Raw genomic sequence first — 16251 nt, 5'->3', positions numbered from 1 at the left:
AAAATTCTGAAAGAGAAATTAAGGAAACACTCCCATTTACCACTGCAACAAAAAGAATAAAATACCTAGAAATAAACCTACCTAGGGAGACAAAAGACCTGTATGCAGAAAACTATAAGACACTGTTGAAAGAAATTAATGATACCAACAGATGGAGAGATATACCATGTTCTTGGATTGGAAGAATCAATATTGTGAAAATGACTATACTACCCAAAGCAATCTACAGATTCAATGCAATCCCTATTAAACTACTAAAGGCATTTTTCACAGAACTAGAACACAAAAATTTAAAATTTGTATGGAGACACAAAAGACCCCAAATGGCCAAAGCAGTTTTGAGAAAGAAAAACGGAGCTGGAGGAATCAGACTCCCTGACTTCAGACTATACTACAAAGCTACAGTAATCAAGACAATATGGTACTGGTATTTATACATCAACTTCTAAGAGCCATTGACTGGGGTATCTGCCTGTTGGGAGGAGAGCAGCTTAATTCTTTGCTCCTCTGGTCTGCCATGCAAATAGGTGGCACACTTTTCTGAACTTCCAAGGGAATGAGACTGTTGACACCGAGATGCAGATCCTGGCAGATGGAAATCAGCTGAGCATCCTGAAATGTCTAGATGTAGGAAGGCCCCTGATCGGGTGTGGGGTGCAGAGCCTCTCTTTTCTCCACTCTTCAGAACACTTCTCTTCCCTCCCTCTAGCCTAATACCCCTTAATAACGTCACACTCTTAAAAACAAATACCTGGAACAGAGGCTGACCTCAGTCAAAGGAACACAAAGGAAGGCCTGGCCAATGAGGGAGAGAAAACACAAAAAACAAAACACAAATTAAAGTCTCAAAGGAATTATCATGACTCGTGGACATTCCTGCTGCTTGTGTTCACTCAATAGGTTCCTCAAAAAAGCTATGCTGTTTACTTTTAGTAAGATGAAAAGTAAAACTTGGATGAAGCTTTGAAAATGTGAAGGGCAGAAAGGGATGGGAGAGGCGTGGTTTCTGATTGTGCCTTTGAGCTTGAAGCGCCTGCCTGACCTGCAGGCTCTGGCAGCCTGAGATGAGCTGCACACAGGGGGCGATCGGAGTCTGGGTATGGACGGTTTGCTGCTCATTTCTGTCCCACCTGCTTGTGTCTTTCTTTGCTGGTTGTCTGGGGGTGAATTCCTACTTGATTGACAAGCTCTAATTTAAGAGCAGCAAAGAGTAGCAACCCCACTCCAGGGCTTGGCTTTGCCAAATCCATTTTGAATGTAGGAAAAATAGCTTTTCTCATTTTTAAAGAATGAAGTAAGTCGCTGTAGGCTGTTTGCTGTAATTTGAAACCGGCAAAACTATATGGAGTGTTCTAGGAGCCATGACTGTGAGCATCTCGTCTTACTGTTTGATCACACCAAGTCGATGCCATGAAAAGCTATGGGTTTGGCTTCTCTTCGTGGCTCTACATGGCTCCATTCTAACCACATTCTCTTCTTTTTTTTTTTTTTTTTTTTTTGCGGTACGCGGGCCTCTCACTGTTGTGGCCTCTCCCGTTGCGGAGCACAGGCTCCGGACGCGCAGGCCCAGAGGCCATGGCTCACGGGCCCAGCCGCTCCGCGGCATGGGGGATCCTCCCAGACCGGGGCACGAACCCGTGTCCCCTGCATCGGCAGGCGGGCTCTCAACGACTGCGCCACCAGGGAAGCCCCACATCCTCCTCTATCCTGCCTAAATTTCTCTCCAACCATGTCCTTCACTCTGTCTCTCACACCCTGGTCCTTCCTTCTGCAGGATCTATGCTCCCCCACCTGTTCCCCAGGTCGTCTGCCCCTTCTGAATTCTTGGGTCTACACCAACCTCTCCATTGCTAAGGCTCTGCCATGGGCTTGGAGTCCCCTCCCGCTGCCTCCATTTCCCAGCCTTCTGTCACTACTTCCTGTCTCTTTCCCACACTGGATTCTAAAATGAAGACAAAGATGTTTTACAAAGTGAACTCTTAGTCAAGTTATGGTTATTATGTGTTATTTCCAACTTAAGGAATTGGAGCCAGAGAATCTGGATTAGCATTTTCACAAGTAAAGAACAAAAATTCGTTATCACTTACATCTTTGAGGATTGTTTGAAGTTCTCTCTAAAGAAAAGAGTCCCCTGCTCAGGTGTCCTTTGAGCTTTGTGTCCACGGATCTAAAATAAAAATGATCAGATAGAACAACGTGTTCCAATATGTGTCCTTATACTTTATGAAAGTTATAAAAACATAATAATTAGGTTAAATTTGATTATGTACACACATTTTTACTTTGATTTTCTTGCAAGAATATAATGAACTGATCTTGGGGTCGTCCTGGATTCTAGAATGTTTTGTCAGAGCATCTTAGGGGAAGAAGATACAACTTAAATGCAATACAGTTCTGAAGGTATTGTTGTGGGGTTTACGGGTGAAGAAAACACAGCTTTCCTCACAGCTGCTCAACACCATGGTGCTTACGAAGACTCTCCCCTAGGTGCAGTGCATGGGTTGTTTTAGTTTTTATCTGTCTATCTATCTACGCTCTTATTTACAGAGTAGTGCTAAGAGATAGGGTCTGTTCTCATTTTGTCTCCTTCTCAGCATACTTTGAAGACAGGTGAGGAGCGTGAGGCTGTGGAGTCTGTGGATGGTTCTGGGTCTTGGGGTCTTCTGGGGGCATCTGGGGAGAGTGTCCACTCTGTGGAGATCTCAGCAGGTCTTGACAGTCATCACCAGCAAAGACCTCTGAAAGGTCCTGAGGTCCAGTACCCACAGTGAGAGCAGAGTTGGAAGGGGGAGTTGTGAGAGCCACAGGTATCTTCAGAGTATGGAAGATGCATTCTGAGAGGAGAGAGCCAAGAGCCGAAGGTTCACCCGAGAGTGTGTGCTCTGTGGGAGGTGGCTCAGCACGGGGCTGGGGGCTGGTCAGAAGGACATGAATTAGACCAGAGTATGGAGTACATCCATTAGGGAATAAGATTAGTTTACCAACATTGATCAATATTCAATGAGTGAATCCATCTGCATACATTTATTGATAAGACCCCTTTGCACACAAAGCTGCTGTTGAAACAACAGGAGAGACCAATAGAGGACCTCCTTAATGGAAAAATACATTCAATTATGAAAACTCATGATGATGAAGAAAACTGAGCCATAGCTGCTGTAGGTACGATATGGACCATTTAGCTTAGACGTTCTTTGTTCTGTGTGCAGCTTCTTCCCTTTTCTGGGCCTGGCCTCAAAGACCTGGCCTGTTCCTTTCTGGTGCCATGTGGGGGTCTGGAGCTGCCTCCAGAAACCTCCATGTGACCATTTGCCGGAATTCCCAGTAGGCAAGTTCGGCCCTGAGGAGAGCAACTCTGCCCTGACCAACACACACTCTCATTTCTTTGCCTAATTTTCAGCTGGAGTTTGAGAAGGAGGGAACTGGATGGGTGTTTTGGTGATCTACACAAGTTCGAGATTAAGAGAGCATGATCTCAGGTGTGAATAGTAACTATCGTGTTTGCACAGGGGCATAAACATTTTAGGCACCGGACACCCCAAATCAGCACACAGATATGAGTCCACTTCGCAAAACCTTCAAATCAAGTCTTTCTCATGAAATCAAATTCTTACGGACATGGCAGAGTTATGGATCTAATTCAATTGCATAATCGCTCAGGAAATGAGCCCTACTCTGGGGGCAAGCCCAGTGCTAGCAGGTGTGGTCTGCCTTCCAGGTGCTAATAGTCTGGAGAGTAAGGAGGCCTACTTCCCAAGCTTGGACATCAAGGAATCTTAAAATTCATTGCCCTCCTCAACACTTTGGCAAAAGTAGGGGCCAGTCCAAGGTTCTTCCCCAGCAGCCTGGATTCACTGATAGCCTGGGCCTTAATATGCTAGGGGCAGAGGTCAAATGGTATAAAAAGGTTAAGTGACTGTGTTCATTTCTGAAGGAAACATACGGTCACCATTACTAGCAATAAAAACAATGATAGCTACTATCTCTGGGAACTGAATCAGTTGCTTTACATTTATTTCCTCATTTAATTCCCATGATAAAAATGCTATTATCATCCTCATTTAATGGATGAGAAAATGGATAAGACACAGCAAAGTTAAATTACTTGCCAAGTTCCCACAGCCAGTACTAGGGTTTGAACCCAGGGATGCCAGGCTCTGGAGCATGTGCCCTTAAACCCCGTGATGTCCTATGTGTGTAGTAACAGTGTTCTGTCTGCATCATGGATTCACCAATTCCCACCTCTGCCCTCACAATTTCTAGTTGACCCCATAAGGTACGTGGCTGATTAAATGTCTGCAGTAACGCAAGGGATCAATCAGATGTTGGTTGGAAATTATTTCTTTCTCTGAATCTTTTCTTCCCTCATACGCCTCCTTCGTTTTGTATGTAAAATAAAGGCCTACTCAGTTTCAGACTTGTATAATGTTGTGGATAATTCTGAAATGTAAAATACAACAGCTTATAAACCCAAAGAAACCTTGTCCTCCCCCAACCCCTTCAATCAGTCACCCTGGAAATTTCCAGCATAATTTAAAACATTCTTCTTTTGGAATTGCCTAGGAAGCAATTTTAAAATATCACCCATGAAGGCAGATTACCTGTGAAGGTAGATGTGATATCTGGAAACCCCCAAAAGTTCTTTGGAGTCACATGTTGCAAAAAGCTAACACGCAAAGAACCAGGTGATTAACCCGGGTAAGGCTGTTTTCATTCAAATGTAGAGGTTTAACGAGCCTGATTTAACTCAGAAGGACACCACACTGGCCCAAAGGAAGAATTTCCAACCTGGTGGACTAAGTAGGATCCTTCCCAGGGTGGCGACTCCGAAGAAAACATACTGAACTTTTATCATGGGAATTGAATGAGGAAATAAATATAAAGCAACTGATTCAGTGCCCAGAAACAGTAGCTATCATTGTTTTTATTGCTAGTAATGGTGACAATATGTTTCCTTCAGTGCCCTCATGTAGATGGGCTCTTGAAAGCAGATTACATATCAAAACTTTCTTAATCGCACATCACTACTAGTGAAGAATTTTTTAAGGATACCTGAATATATCTGTTCATTTTACAAATTTCCTGTATTCTGATATTTTACATACATTATGAAATATTACAAAAATATAAATTTGAAGGATTCTATGAAAAAACAAATGGAAATAGAATTTCCAGTACCTATTTCCCTCACCCCAGTGTACCACGCTCTCTCCCTTGAGTATGCAATCTCCATTTTGGAGACAGCACCCTCTCTCTTCTGTCCTCAGGGGTCACTGCCTCCGAAAAGACTGAAGCAAAGGATCTTCGAAGGATGTTAGCCAACAAAAGCCAGCATCCAAGAAGCTGGGAAATGGTTTTGTGTGGATTCAATGACCATTGCGGCCATCATCTCCTGGGAGAGCCATGCTGGGCGGGTCCTCAGAGATGCCTGGGGAGATACAGGAAACGGATTTGGATTCAGGCTGATGCAGGTAGGACAGCAAAGCCGTGCAGGCTGGTTCAGTTGGCTGTTGGATTTTGGCTGCAAAACATCACAGGAGATTAAGGAACTTTTATTTTATAGCACGAAAATGATCCCAACTCATACTCTTGTGGCAAGTTTTAAGTGGGCAAAATGTGCCTTTCCAGGTCCCCTCTTTCAGGGGCTCTGCCCTGCACCTCTTCTACCCCATCCCAGCTCCCTCCCTGGGGCACCACCTCCCCCTGTGCTCCAGACAGGCTGGTGGTCCCTGAGAACCATCACTTTCCCACTTGCTTCCCCCATCAGACTGAATTGATGACCCGAGGAGAGCAGAGAGTGGCTTGGAGGTAACTTTTCTGAACAGCTGCCCCTTCCCTGGGTATTCCTGAAGACTCAAGGCCTTAATTCGATGACTGCATTTCTTTTTTTCTTTTATTCATTTTAGGTTTTTTTTTTCCAGTTTTATTAAGATACAACTGACATACAACACTGTATGTTTAAGGTGTACAGCATAATGATTTGACTTACATATATTGTGGAATGATTAAAAAGTTTAGTTAACATCCATCATCTCATACGGATGCACACACACAAAAGAATTTAACGTGATGAGAATTTTTAGGGTCTACTTTCTTACCAACTTTCAAGATACATCACACAGCAGTGTTAACTACAGTCATCACTTTGTACATTACTTCCCTAGTATTTGTCTTATAACTGGAAGTTTAGGCCTTTTGACCACTTTCATCCAATTCCCACTCCCCCACCTCTTGCATATGGTAACACCAAATCTGGTCTCTTTTTCTATGTTTCTTTTTAGATTCCACATATGAGTGAGATCATATAGTATTAGTCTTTGTCTGACTTATTTCACTTAGCATAATGCTGTCAAGGTCCATTCATGTTGCTGGAAATGACAGAATTTCCATCTTTTTATGGCTGAATAATATATATATATTGAATATATATATATATAATGTATGTCTATATATATGTATATGTATATCTATGATACATTTGGTTTATCCATTCATCCATTGATAGACACTTAGGTTGTTTCCATGTCTTGGCTATTGTTAAATAATGCTGCTATGAACGTGGGGTTACAGAATAGACCCCCAGAGACAAAGTGGTGTCTAGCTGGGGAACAAGAGCGTGCTCTGGTGGGAGCTGGGGAGATGGTCCACTAGGACTGTGGTCCAGGGGCCAGAAGGGCTCCTGTGTCAGAAGGAAGCCCAAGGCTGATGGTGAACAAGGGGGAAGCAGGGAGGAGGTGGGTCTAAGGACAGAGAAGCCCCTGGTGGCCAAGACGAAGAAGCCGGTGCGGATGAGTGGGAGTGAAAGAGGACAAGTGACGATTATGAGGTCACAGTGGCCAGGGGAGTCCGGAGCAAAGTGGTAAGGCCAGCTGTGGGGGTGGGAATGCCAGTGAGAATGGAGGGGCCTTGGCAGAGAGGACCCTGGCAGCAGAACAAGAGCCAGTGAGGCGGTGGAAAAGTGTGGTGGGGGGCAGGGCCTGCCGGTGAGGAGGGAGACAGTGAGGGAGACCTGCCGGGAGCCTGGACGGCTGCAATGAAGGGAAATGGGCCTGTGGAAGGCGCTCCAGCAGAGGCTGGGAGACCTTGTAGTGCCCTCTGAGAAGGTGGAGGCTGGGGTTATGGGGGCTCAGAAAGAGGACCGTGAACGCTGAAGTGGGCACAGAGGATGCAGTATCTTCTCCAAGCTCCCCAAATAGCAGAATGCCAGCTTTGGAAGACAGCCTATATGTACATATATGAAAACACCTCACAGCCCCAGGATAACGACACACAATTGCTGACAGTTGCCGTTATCAAGGAGCTTGCCCGGGACTCCCTGGGGCTGCAGGGGACAGGGTACAAGCCTCAGTTAGGGCGGAACAGGGGCAATGTGTCCTGGCAGGGGTAGCGGCACCTCACGGTTTCTCCTGTCCTGTCTCCCGCACCCCATTTCTCACCCCCAAGGCTTTATCCCACATTCTCTTCCCTAGAGATTCCCCTGAGATGTCAGGCCAAGCTGTCCTGAGGCCCTGGAACTGTACAAGCCTTCCTGGGAAAAAGGAACACAGAAAGCAGGGAAGTGATGGACCTCCTGCACAGAAGAGAAAGCAGGACTGGCGCCACTTGAGTTTTTTTCTGGCAAGCTCTCCAGGCTGGGAAACCAGCAGGCTGGGCCACCTGTGGTGAAGGAAGGAGCAAAGAGACACTCTAAGGAAGTCGAGGCCGAGTTGAACGATCCTTAGCAGCTTAGACCCGAGAGCCACAAGAATTAGTATCGGTAGTGCAGGCTGGCCACAGACCGCCAGACACACCTGGAGCTGGAGAAGTTCCCTTTATTGCATCTCAGGAAAAGTCCTTTGGGAAGGACTTTAAAGGATCTGGGCTCTTATTAGATGAATTTGATGAGTGTTCAAAGAAGCACGGTTTGCTCTGGATTGGATGCTGTCAGGAAAAGAGAGATGGCTCTATGATCGGTGTCTTCATGAATCTCATCTAGGAGGTGAGAGGAATGAAGCGAGGCTAAAGCTGTGTGACGAGGAGCAGCCCTACATGACCCGGAGTAGGGGATACGCCTCATTTTTCCGGCTTGAACAATGCTTGTGTTTTCGTCTGCGCTCAGATGTGATTACGGAGTGAGGTTGTTTTCGCCTTGATCCATCAGTCACAGAGCAGCTTCATCTGATGTTGGTGACCTGTGAAATTGCTGACGTTCAGTAGGAAACACCTGTCAGTGCTGGGCCGGCTCCTAGACACACCAATGCTTTCCAGGCCAGCTCCTCCTAGCTGTCAGAGCTGCTCTTCTCTAGTGCCTCTCTTCAGCCAAGGGCAGACGAAGTCAGACCACAAGGCATTAATCCACGAAGTCCAGATTTTCACTGGTCAAGATTTTGTCAGTTAAGACCAGGAGGATGTCCAGAGGGCATAGTCTTTGTTGGACTAGGGCTAGTTGTAGGATGAGTTGTTGAGTCATCTGATGTGCCAACGGCTGCACAGCAGCATTGAAGTCTTTGGACAGGATACATTGACCAACTGTAACACAGGCAATGACCAGAAGCAAAAGGATCATGAGTCTTGTGACAAGACTTAGAGCCAGGGTCCCAGATTATAAAACCCAGGCAAGGAAAACATGTCCCAGAATCCAGCTGGCTCTTTTAGAGAATCGGATGGATTTTTTGGTTTATCCTAATATCCACAGTTGTGCTTGCCCTGTAGGTCATAAACGCAGCAAGAAGTACAAACCACCCTCCAGCAGCTTAGAGGAAATCAAGGTGTTCAAAGGGGCCCTGAGCATCCTGTCCAGTCTTGTCAGAATCTTGTCAGGATTGTGTTGTTGGCAGGTAGGATGTGCAGTGGAAAAATCCTCAGTGGTATCTTTAAAATTACCCTACTAATGCTGGTTCAATACTGTTGCCAATTTTTCTCTGCTTTCTGGGTCATATCACAATATTTGCTACATTTTTTTTTTTTGTGGTATGCGGGCCTCTCACTGCTGTGGCCTCTCCCGTTGCGGAGCACAGGCTCCGGACGCGCAGGCTCAGCGGCCATGGCTCACGGGCCCAGCCGCTCCGCGGCGTGTGGGATCCTCCCAGACCGGGGCGCGAACCCGGTTCCCCTGCATCGGCAGGCGGACTCTCAACCACTGCGCCACCAGAGAAGCCCAATATTTGCTAAATTTCACTTTTTATTATGGTCACCTCCTTACATATAGAAAAGCATGTCAAAGCTCTTTAATTCACTGTCAATTTTATAGGGGTTCCTGTGATGGGCATTTGTTTCTAAAGCATTTCAATGTCATGGACTATCTCCAAATCATCCACCTATCCTATCAGTATACTTACTTTTGTTATTTGGCAGATCTGGGAGAGGGCATTGAATGGATACAATTTTTGAGAAAAGCTTATAATTCAAGGGTAAATTTGAGTCTGATGACACTTTTAATTTTACTTTCTAAGTATGAATAATCTACATAATTACATAATTAATCTACAATTAAATCAGAGTTATCCAAGGGAGTCTTCAGAAGGTCAGTGCAGGGTATGGATAGTTCCCTTAGGCAAGCAATTATGGGCTGTCCCTTTGTGGGAGAGGGAAGGAGGTGGCTGGCTTTAGAGAGGGGCGGTGATGCGTGATGGAAAAGCACCACTACTTCATAGGTTAGGTGACTAGCTGAAAGATGCTGAGAGCTTACTGTCAATGGAAGAATCTATACAGCACAGCATGGGAAACCATTAAGATGAGTGGAGACCCTAGAACTAAACCAGCTGAAGTTTTCACACTTTTGTTGTCACTGCTGTGGTTCTTAGACAAGATGGATATACATATGTTTTGGCTACTGGAGCTGAGAAAGACTGAAATAAGCAAAAGGCCTCTGGTGATTTCCATTTAACTGAAGCAGTTCCCTAGTGCCTGTTCAGATTTATAATAAAAGGAAAGGGGGTGAGGCAAAGGGAGGATTTTTGAATCCAGAAAAATGGAGGAAACTTTTGGAAGGTAGTTTTATTGTACCAGTCTTTGTGTCCAAGGACTATGTTTCTTTTAACTTGAAAAACATATTCATTGAAAGATATTTAATAGACCTTACTTATATATAACTAACCTAGGAAGATCAACTCCTTTTTTAATTTGTCAGGATTGTTTTAATATTAAGTTTGGTAGGGACTTCCCTGGTGGCGCAGTGGTTAAGAATCCGCCTGCCAATGCAGGCGACAGTTCGAGCCTTGGTCCGGGAAGATCCCACATGCCACGGAGCAACTAAGCCCGTGCGCCACAACTACTGAGCCTGCGCTCTAGAGCCCGCGACCCACAACTACTGAGCCCGTATGGCCCGTACGCCACAACTACTGAGCCTGCGCTCTAGAGCCCGCGACCCACAACTACTGAGCCCGTATGCCACAACTACTGAAGCCTGTGCACCTAGAGCCCGTGCTCCGCAATGAGAAGCCACCACAATGAGAAGCCCACGCACCACAACGGAGAGTAGCCCCTGTTCGCCGCACCTGGAGAAAGCCCATGTGCAGCAACGAAGACCCAACGCAGCCAAAGTATAAATTAATTAATTAACTAAAAGAAAATAAGCTTGGTAGACAAAAATTCTCGCAATAGAATTGAAGTTTGGAGAACCTTTGGACAAACTTAATCATTCCTATTGCCCTCACTTTTATGTGGTTAACAGCAAATCTTTATTTATGCCATCTAATGGCCACTTTAGAGAATCCACAGATAGTGTAGGCATAAAATTCATCCTAACAATTTTATTATTTTGAATCTAGGTATGATTTTGGGAAAGGCAAAATCAAGAATAGTTTTTATAGAAGACAAGATATGTGATAAGTACCCCAAAATAGGAAATAATTTGATGAAAAATACCTTAGTTTACCCAAATTCTATTTTTACTTTTATTTTACATTATTCATGCACAGATTGTAGTAATTACTAATATATCTTTATATGCAAGTATTTAGGCATGTGTAAATATATTTAAGACATTTAAAGCTTATATTGAATACCTATAGATTTAAAACATAATTTATCAGCATATTAAATAAAAAATGTACATATCACTAAATTTACCATGTTAATAAGCAGAAAATCAAATACATTATGTTAAATACATATTTGTATTTCTCTGTAATTACTGTGCCTGGTATAATTAACTGTTTATATTCTCTTTAACTAAAGTGATAACTATTTTTCTTTTCTCCAGAAAATAAAGAAAATTAGAGAACAGAAAATGAATTGTTTGGCTATTTTTTTCTCCATGAGCACTCATTTAGTATCATTTTAATAATTTTGAGGGAAAAAGAAACAAATAATATTATTCAAAGGCATTTTCATCGTTTGTTAATGGATTGCCATTCTGAGAAATAAGGGTAAAAATTTTCTTTAGTGACTGTTTTGTATCAGTTTCTTATTTAGAAACTGTCCAGACTTCCAGTTTTAATTAATTAATTGTTTACCAAGGTCTTAAAGCTGAGGAAAGTTTAAATGTATAAAACAGATTTTGACACATATACATAAAAAGAGAGCGACATGGTTTAGACAGTAACTTGGACCCTTGATATTTTTATCAAGCTGTGTGATCAAAAAGCCAGTACTTAATATGCCTCAAAGTATAGAAAGGAAGGAGAGGATATTAAATATCCTTTATATTCAATAAAATGGTCCTTTTTTTTTTTAAAGAAAAACAAGACAAATAATGTCTTCATGGAGGTTTCTTCACTTTTTGTTCTTTTTTGTTCTAAAGTACCTCCCAAACACACAATCTTGCTTGTGCCAAAAGCTCCCTAAAATGGCCAGTGCAATTCTAAATTGTCCTTGGTGAAACTGTGACAGTTAGAATGATAAGCATACTAGTTAGTATTGTTAACAAGAAAAGATGAAGAAAACACGTGTTTGGCCTGAAAGAGACACCATTTAGATTGAGAAGACCTTGAAAACTGGAATAGCCCTTAAAAATAGTGCTTGGGTAACTTTTTGTCTCCCCTGAGCCTGACCAAATGCCAATGGTCACCAAGGAGTGGCCAGAAAAACCTTCTGAAATAAAGCAATTCTCTGAGACACAAAGACAGGACAGAGGAAGTCCTTGTAAGGTTTGAAATGATGGGAGGCAAAGGAGTACCATTCTGGGGAATCCCCTGGGTCCAACCTAAGGATGGACTGACTGGGCTTGGCAGATCCACTTTACAGAGGCCTCCCTGATCCTGGTCCCTGGTGGTCACACCTTTGTGGAATTCCCCTCTTCCTTGAGTGTGGGCTGGACCTGTGATTTGCTTCCAACCAGTGGAATGCAACAAAGGAGACAGAATCTAGGCCACTGCATTTACATGATTACCTAAGAGGGTAGCACCCATCTTGCTAAAGTCTCTCACTCCAGTGGTGGTTTTGAAGAAGCAACTTGCCGTGAATTTTATAACCACAAGGAAATGACTTCTGCCAACAACCTGGGAGAACTTGGAAGCAGATACCTGCCCTGTCAAGGATCTGAGGAGAACCTAGTTTTGGCTGATGACTTTTTGGAAGCCTTGTGAGACCCTAAGCAGATTAGCGAGCTAAGCTGTGCCCAGAGTTCTGACCCAGAGAAACAGCAGGGTGATGAGCATGTGTGGTTTTAAGTGGCTGAGACTGTGGTCATACGTTATGTGACAACAGAAAACAAATGCTCTAGCCTATGCTCATCTCCCTACAGGCTTTTCCTCTTCTGGGCAATTTCATTTTTAAATATCCAACTTATCATTCAGATATTTTCCTCTAGTCATGAGCAGCAGAGGTTAAAATTACGTACCAAAACTTTATTAGACTCTTTGGGTAAAAATTAACCAATGGTCCTTTCCCCATTTAAAACATTAATATTACCCTAGTAAAAGAGGCAGCAAAACATTAGCAGGGGCTGCTTTTATCAATATTTATACAGCTGGCCTCAATCCAACTCCAGCAAGGACAGCTTCTGTTGAGGCATACAGGTCTCTCTCCAGTTAGACCCAGCCCTTCGAAGTTAGTGTCCTTCCGCTTTATATCCTCTCCAGGCCGTACATATACTGGATATTCAATAATTGTGGAATTGAAAGTGTGATTGCCTTGAAGCTTATTAATTAATGATATCTGGCTTCACTTCACACAGCACTTCTACTTGATGCCAAAACTCTATGACGGGACAGATGCTGGGACCATAAACAGTGAGTATGCCAATGTCACTGCTGCCTGAGCCAAATTTTACGAGACAAGGAAAATAAAGGGCAACGAGAATTCTGAGTCCTCAGCATCATCTTTAGTTATAGCTGCCACAGCATTTCCCAGTACTGACCCTCTCTTAAAATTCTTACTTCTCCCCACCCCTCCAGGTATCTGAAATAGAATAAAAGGAAATAAAACAACTTTCCCTAAATGATTTTTCCCTTCTCTTTTTTCTTTTAAATAGCAACCTCAACTGTTGGCAGAGGTTTCTAGGAATTCAAGGAACATCAATAAAGTTTAGGCCAAATGAGATTTATAATTAGAAAACAGATACTATTTTGGGTATTAAATTTAAGGATAAAATGAAGCCAAGTCCACATACGTATTTATAGACACCACAGCACAGAGCAGCCGGTCCAGCTGCACCCAGTGTCTAATGCTTCTGGCTGAATCTCTGTTCTCCAGGGGAACAGACTAAGCTCCTTTAGGGCAGGGACCACATTCTGGTCAGCTGTGGATTTCTCCAACACATAACAACCTCTTCCCTCAAAGGGCCACTCATAGAATGTGTTGAATTCAATTAAACGAGAAAACTATTTTTAAAAAAAGTTAACGACGATTGCTAAGGTGACATCTGAACCCACATGTTCAAACACTGCCATCCTTACCCATTTTCCAGTGAAACTACTGGAGGGAAAGGAGACAGAATTAAACCAATTAACAGCACTAAAACCTCCAAGCCTACACTAAGGAAGAATCACACCATGTTTAGCCAGTGAAAATGACTACAATTTAAAACATATTTTAATGAGAACACTTTCTCACCATCTTTAAATAGAAATGACTTGCACTTTATACTCTGACGCCATGAGGCCATCAGGACTTGTTCACTTCCTGGTCCCTGGGGTTCTGAAGCCACCCCACCACCAGCTCTCCAGTGCTCTTGAGGCACGTGCTGGACATGTCTTCCTCTGTTGGGAGACCTTGTGGCAGCTTCAGGGGCTTGATTCTGTGACATAAGGGAATGCTTTTAGAGTTATACTAGGTAACACGTTTTAAGAAACTGCTGGAATAACAAACAACAAACCTTATCAAATGTTTAACCACTTTCAGTTTTGCATTCACCGAAGGGATATTCTTGTGAACTTGAGGAGTATGTGCCTACAAACAAAGGAAACAATGTTACATATCAATTTCAAAAGCACAGATGGTCCCATGTTACAGGAAAAGGTTAAGGTGTAGGCTCATTCTGTCTAAATCAAACTTCCAAATATATTACATGAAATAATACATTTAAACAAAAGAAATATTAAACATACACCTTAAAGTTTTAAAAGTGGAAAATTTAAAGCAAATTTAAACAACACTAAAGATGACTAAAATAGTTACATACTTTTTGTAACCCAAGCATCTTTATTATATCTTTCTCCCAATATGGACGTCTTTTTGTACTTTTTATTCTGGTAACAATATGCAGTTTATGAGGCTGCTGTGGATCTCCACCATATTTTTCATGATCTTCAGGTGAAGGCTGAAAAACCTGGAAAGGAAGAATTATAAACGGTAAATTTTCAATTTACACAGCTTCTATGTACCTCCTTTATTTTTTTTTCCTTAAAAAAACTTCAAACAACTACATAATGATTTCATTCCTAATAGTTCTATAATCCTCACCCTCAAATTGAACATTTCTATCAGTCTGATTACTCAGATAGATGGAGTCTAAGAATTTCATACTCTAATACCACACAGGCAAGGGTTTATTTTGTTTTGCTTTTATTAAGAGAAAAGCAGGAGCAACCAGATGACTCTAAAGAGTTCAAATGTCAAGAGAATATACTGCATTATATGAGCTGGGCCTTGGGTTGCATCCCCTCCCCCATTCAAGTAGGGGGACAAACAAAAACTTACAATGACAATAACACATGAGGTATTATAAAAAGTATGTATTCGCTGCAACCCGGAATAAGGATGTATGTATAACACTACTTGTAATACTGAAAATTTTAAAGGCCACATCAATATTCCTCAAGAGAATAGCTAAATAAATTAGGATGCATACATTCTAAATAAAACTAAAAATAATATAACTAAATAAGATATGATGCAGATAAATTATGATGAATCCTACTGGCTATAATGCTACCATTAAAACAAATAAGGTTTACTACCTTTGTAAGTACTAACATTGAAGGATGGTCACAATATATTCTTGAGCAAAAAAATCAAATTTCCACACCACTGTGTAACAGGATCTTGTATTTGTTTCATCTACACCATGATGAGTGTGTATATATGATATATTCTGTAACTACTGATTCTAAGAATATGATCCTAAATTCTATTTTTTATTGTTTTTAACATTATTGGAGTATAATTGCTTTACAATGGTATGTTTCTGCTTTATAAGAAAGTGAATCAGCTATACATATACATATATCCCCATATCTCCTCCCTCTTGCGTCTCCCTCCCTCCCACCCTCCCTATCCCACCCCTCTAGGTGGTTACAAATTACCGAGCTGATCTCCCTGTGCTATGCAGCTGCTTCCCACTAGCTATCTATTTTACATTTGGTAGTGTACATATGTCCATGCCACTCACTTCATCTCAGCTTACCCTTCCCCCTCCCTGCGTCCTCAAGTCCATTCTCTACGTCTGCGTAGTTATTCCTGTCCTGCCCCTAGGTTCTTCAAAACTTTTTTTTTAGATTCCATATATATGTATAAGCATACGGTATTTGTTTTTCTCTTTCTGACTTACTTCACTCTGCATGACAGTCTCTAGGTCCATCCACCTCACTACAAATAACTCAATTTCGTGTCTTTTTATGGCTGAGTAATATTCCATTGTATATATGTGCCACATCTTCTTCATCCATTCACCTATTGATGGACACTTAGGTTGGGTCCATGTCCTGGCTATTGTAAATAGAGCTGCAATGAACATTGTGGTACATGTCTCTTTTTGAATTATGGTTTTCTCAGGGTATATGCCCACTAGTGGGATTGCTGGGTCATATGGTAGTTCTATTTTTAGTTTTTTAAGGAACCTCCATACTGTTCTCCATAGTGACTGTATCAATTTACATTCCCACCAACAGC

General features: G+C 42.4%; 1 protein-coding gene across 12 annotated transcripts in view; it reads right to left on the bottom strand.

Moving 5' to 3' along the window:
* Positions 1 to 16251, bottom strand: part of MRPL30 (mitochondrial ribosomal protein L30) — a 106269-nt gene that overhangs the window by 56150 nt on the left and 33868 nt on the right. For 6 of the 12 annotated variants that reach the window (XM_055088921.1, XM_055088920.1, XM_055088926.1 and 3 more), the window contains 5 exons: positions 14543 to 14689; positions 14237 to 14310; positions 13975 to 14158; positions 5179 to 5521; positions 2088 to 2167 (listed from right to left, as the gene is read on the bottom strand). In XM_055088921.1, coding sequence (XP_054944896.1) covers positions 14026 to 14158; positions 14237 to 14310; positions 14543 to 14689 — 354 coding nt within the window. In that variant the 3' untranslated portion in view covers positions 2088 to 2167; positions 5179 to 5521; positions 13975 to 14025. Of the gene's footprint in view, positions 1 to 751; positions 796 to 1343; positions 1943 to 2087; positions 2168 to 5178; positions 5522 to 7790; positions 8509 to 13974; positions 14159 to 14236; positions 14311 to 14542; positions 14690 to 16251 lie in introns of those variants that run through there. The other 6 variants (XM_055088925.1, XM_055088924.1, XM_055088922.1 and 3 more) reach the window with 5 other exon arrangements.

This window comes from Physeter macrocephalus, chromosome 12 (assembly GCF_002837175.3).
Source record: "Physeter macrocephalus isolate SW-GA chromosome 12, ASM283717v5, whole genome shotgun sequence".
Taxonomy (NCBI): domain Eukaryota; kingdom Metazoa; phylum Chordata; class Mammalia; order Artiodactyla; family Physeteridae; genus Physeter; species Physeter macrocephalus.
Note: the sequence above shows the minus strand (reverse complement) of the source record. Positions and strands in the feature narration are given on the sequence as shown.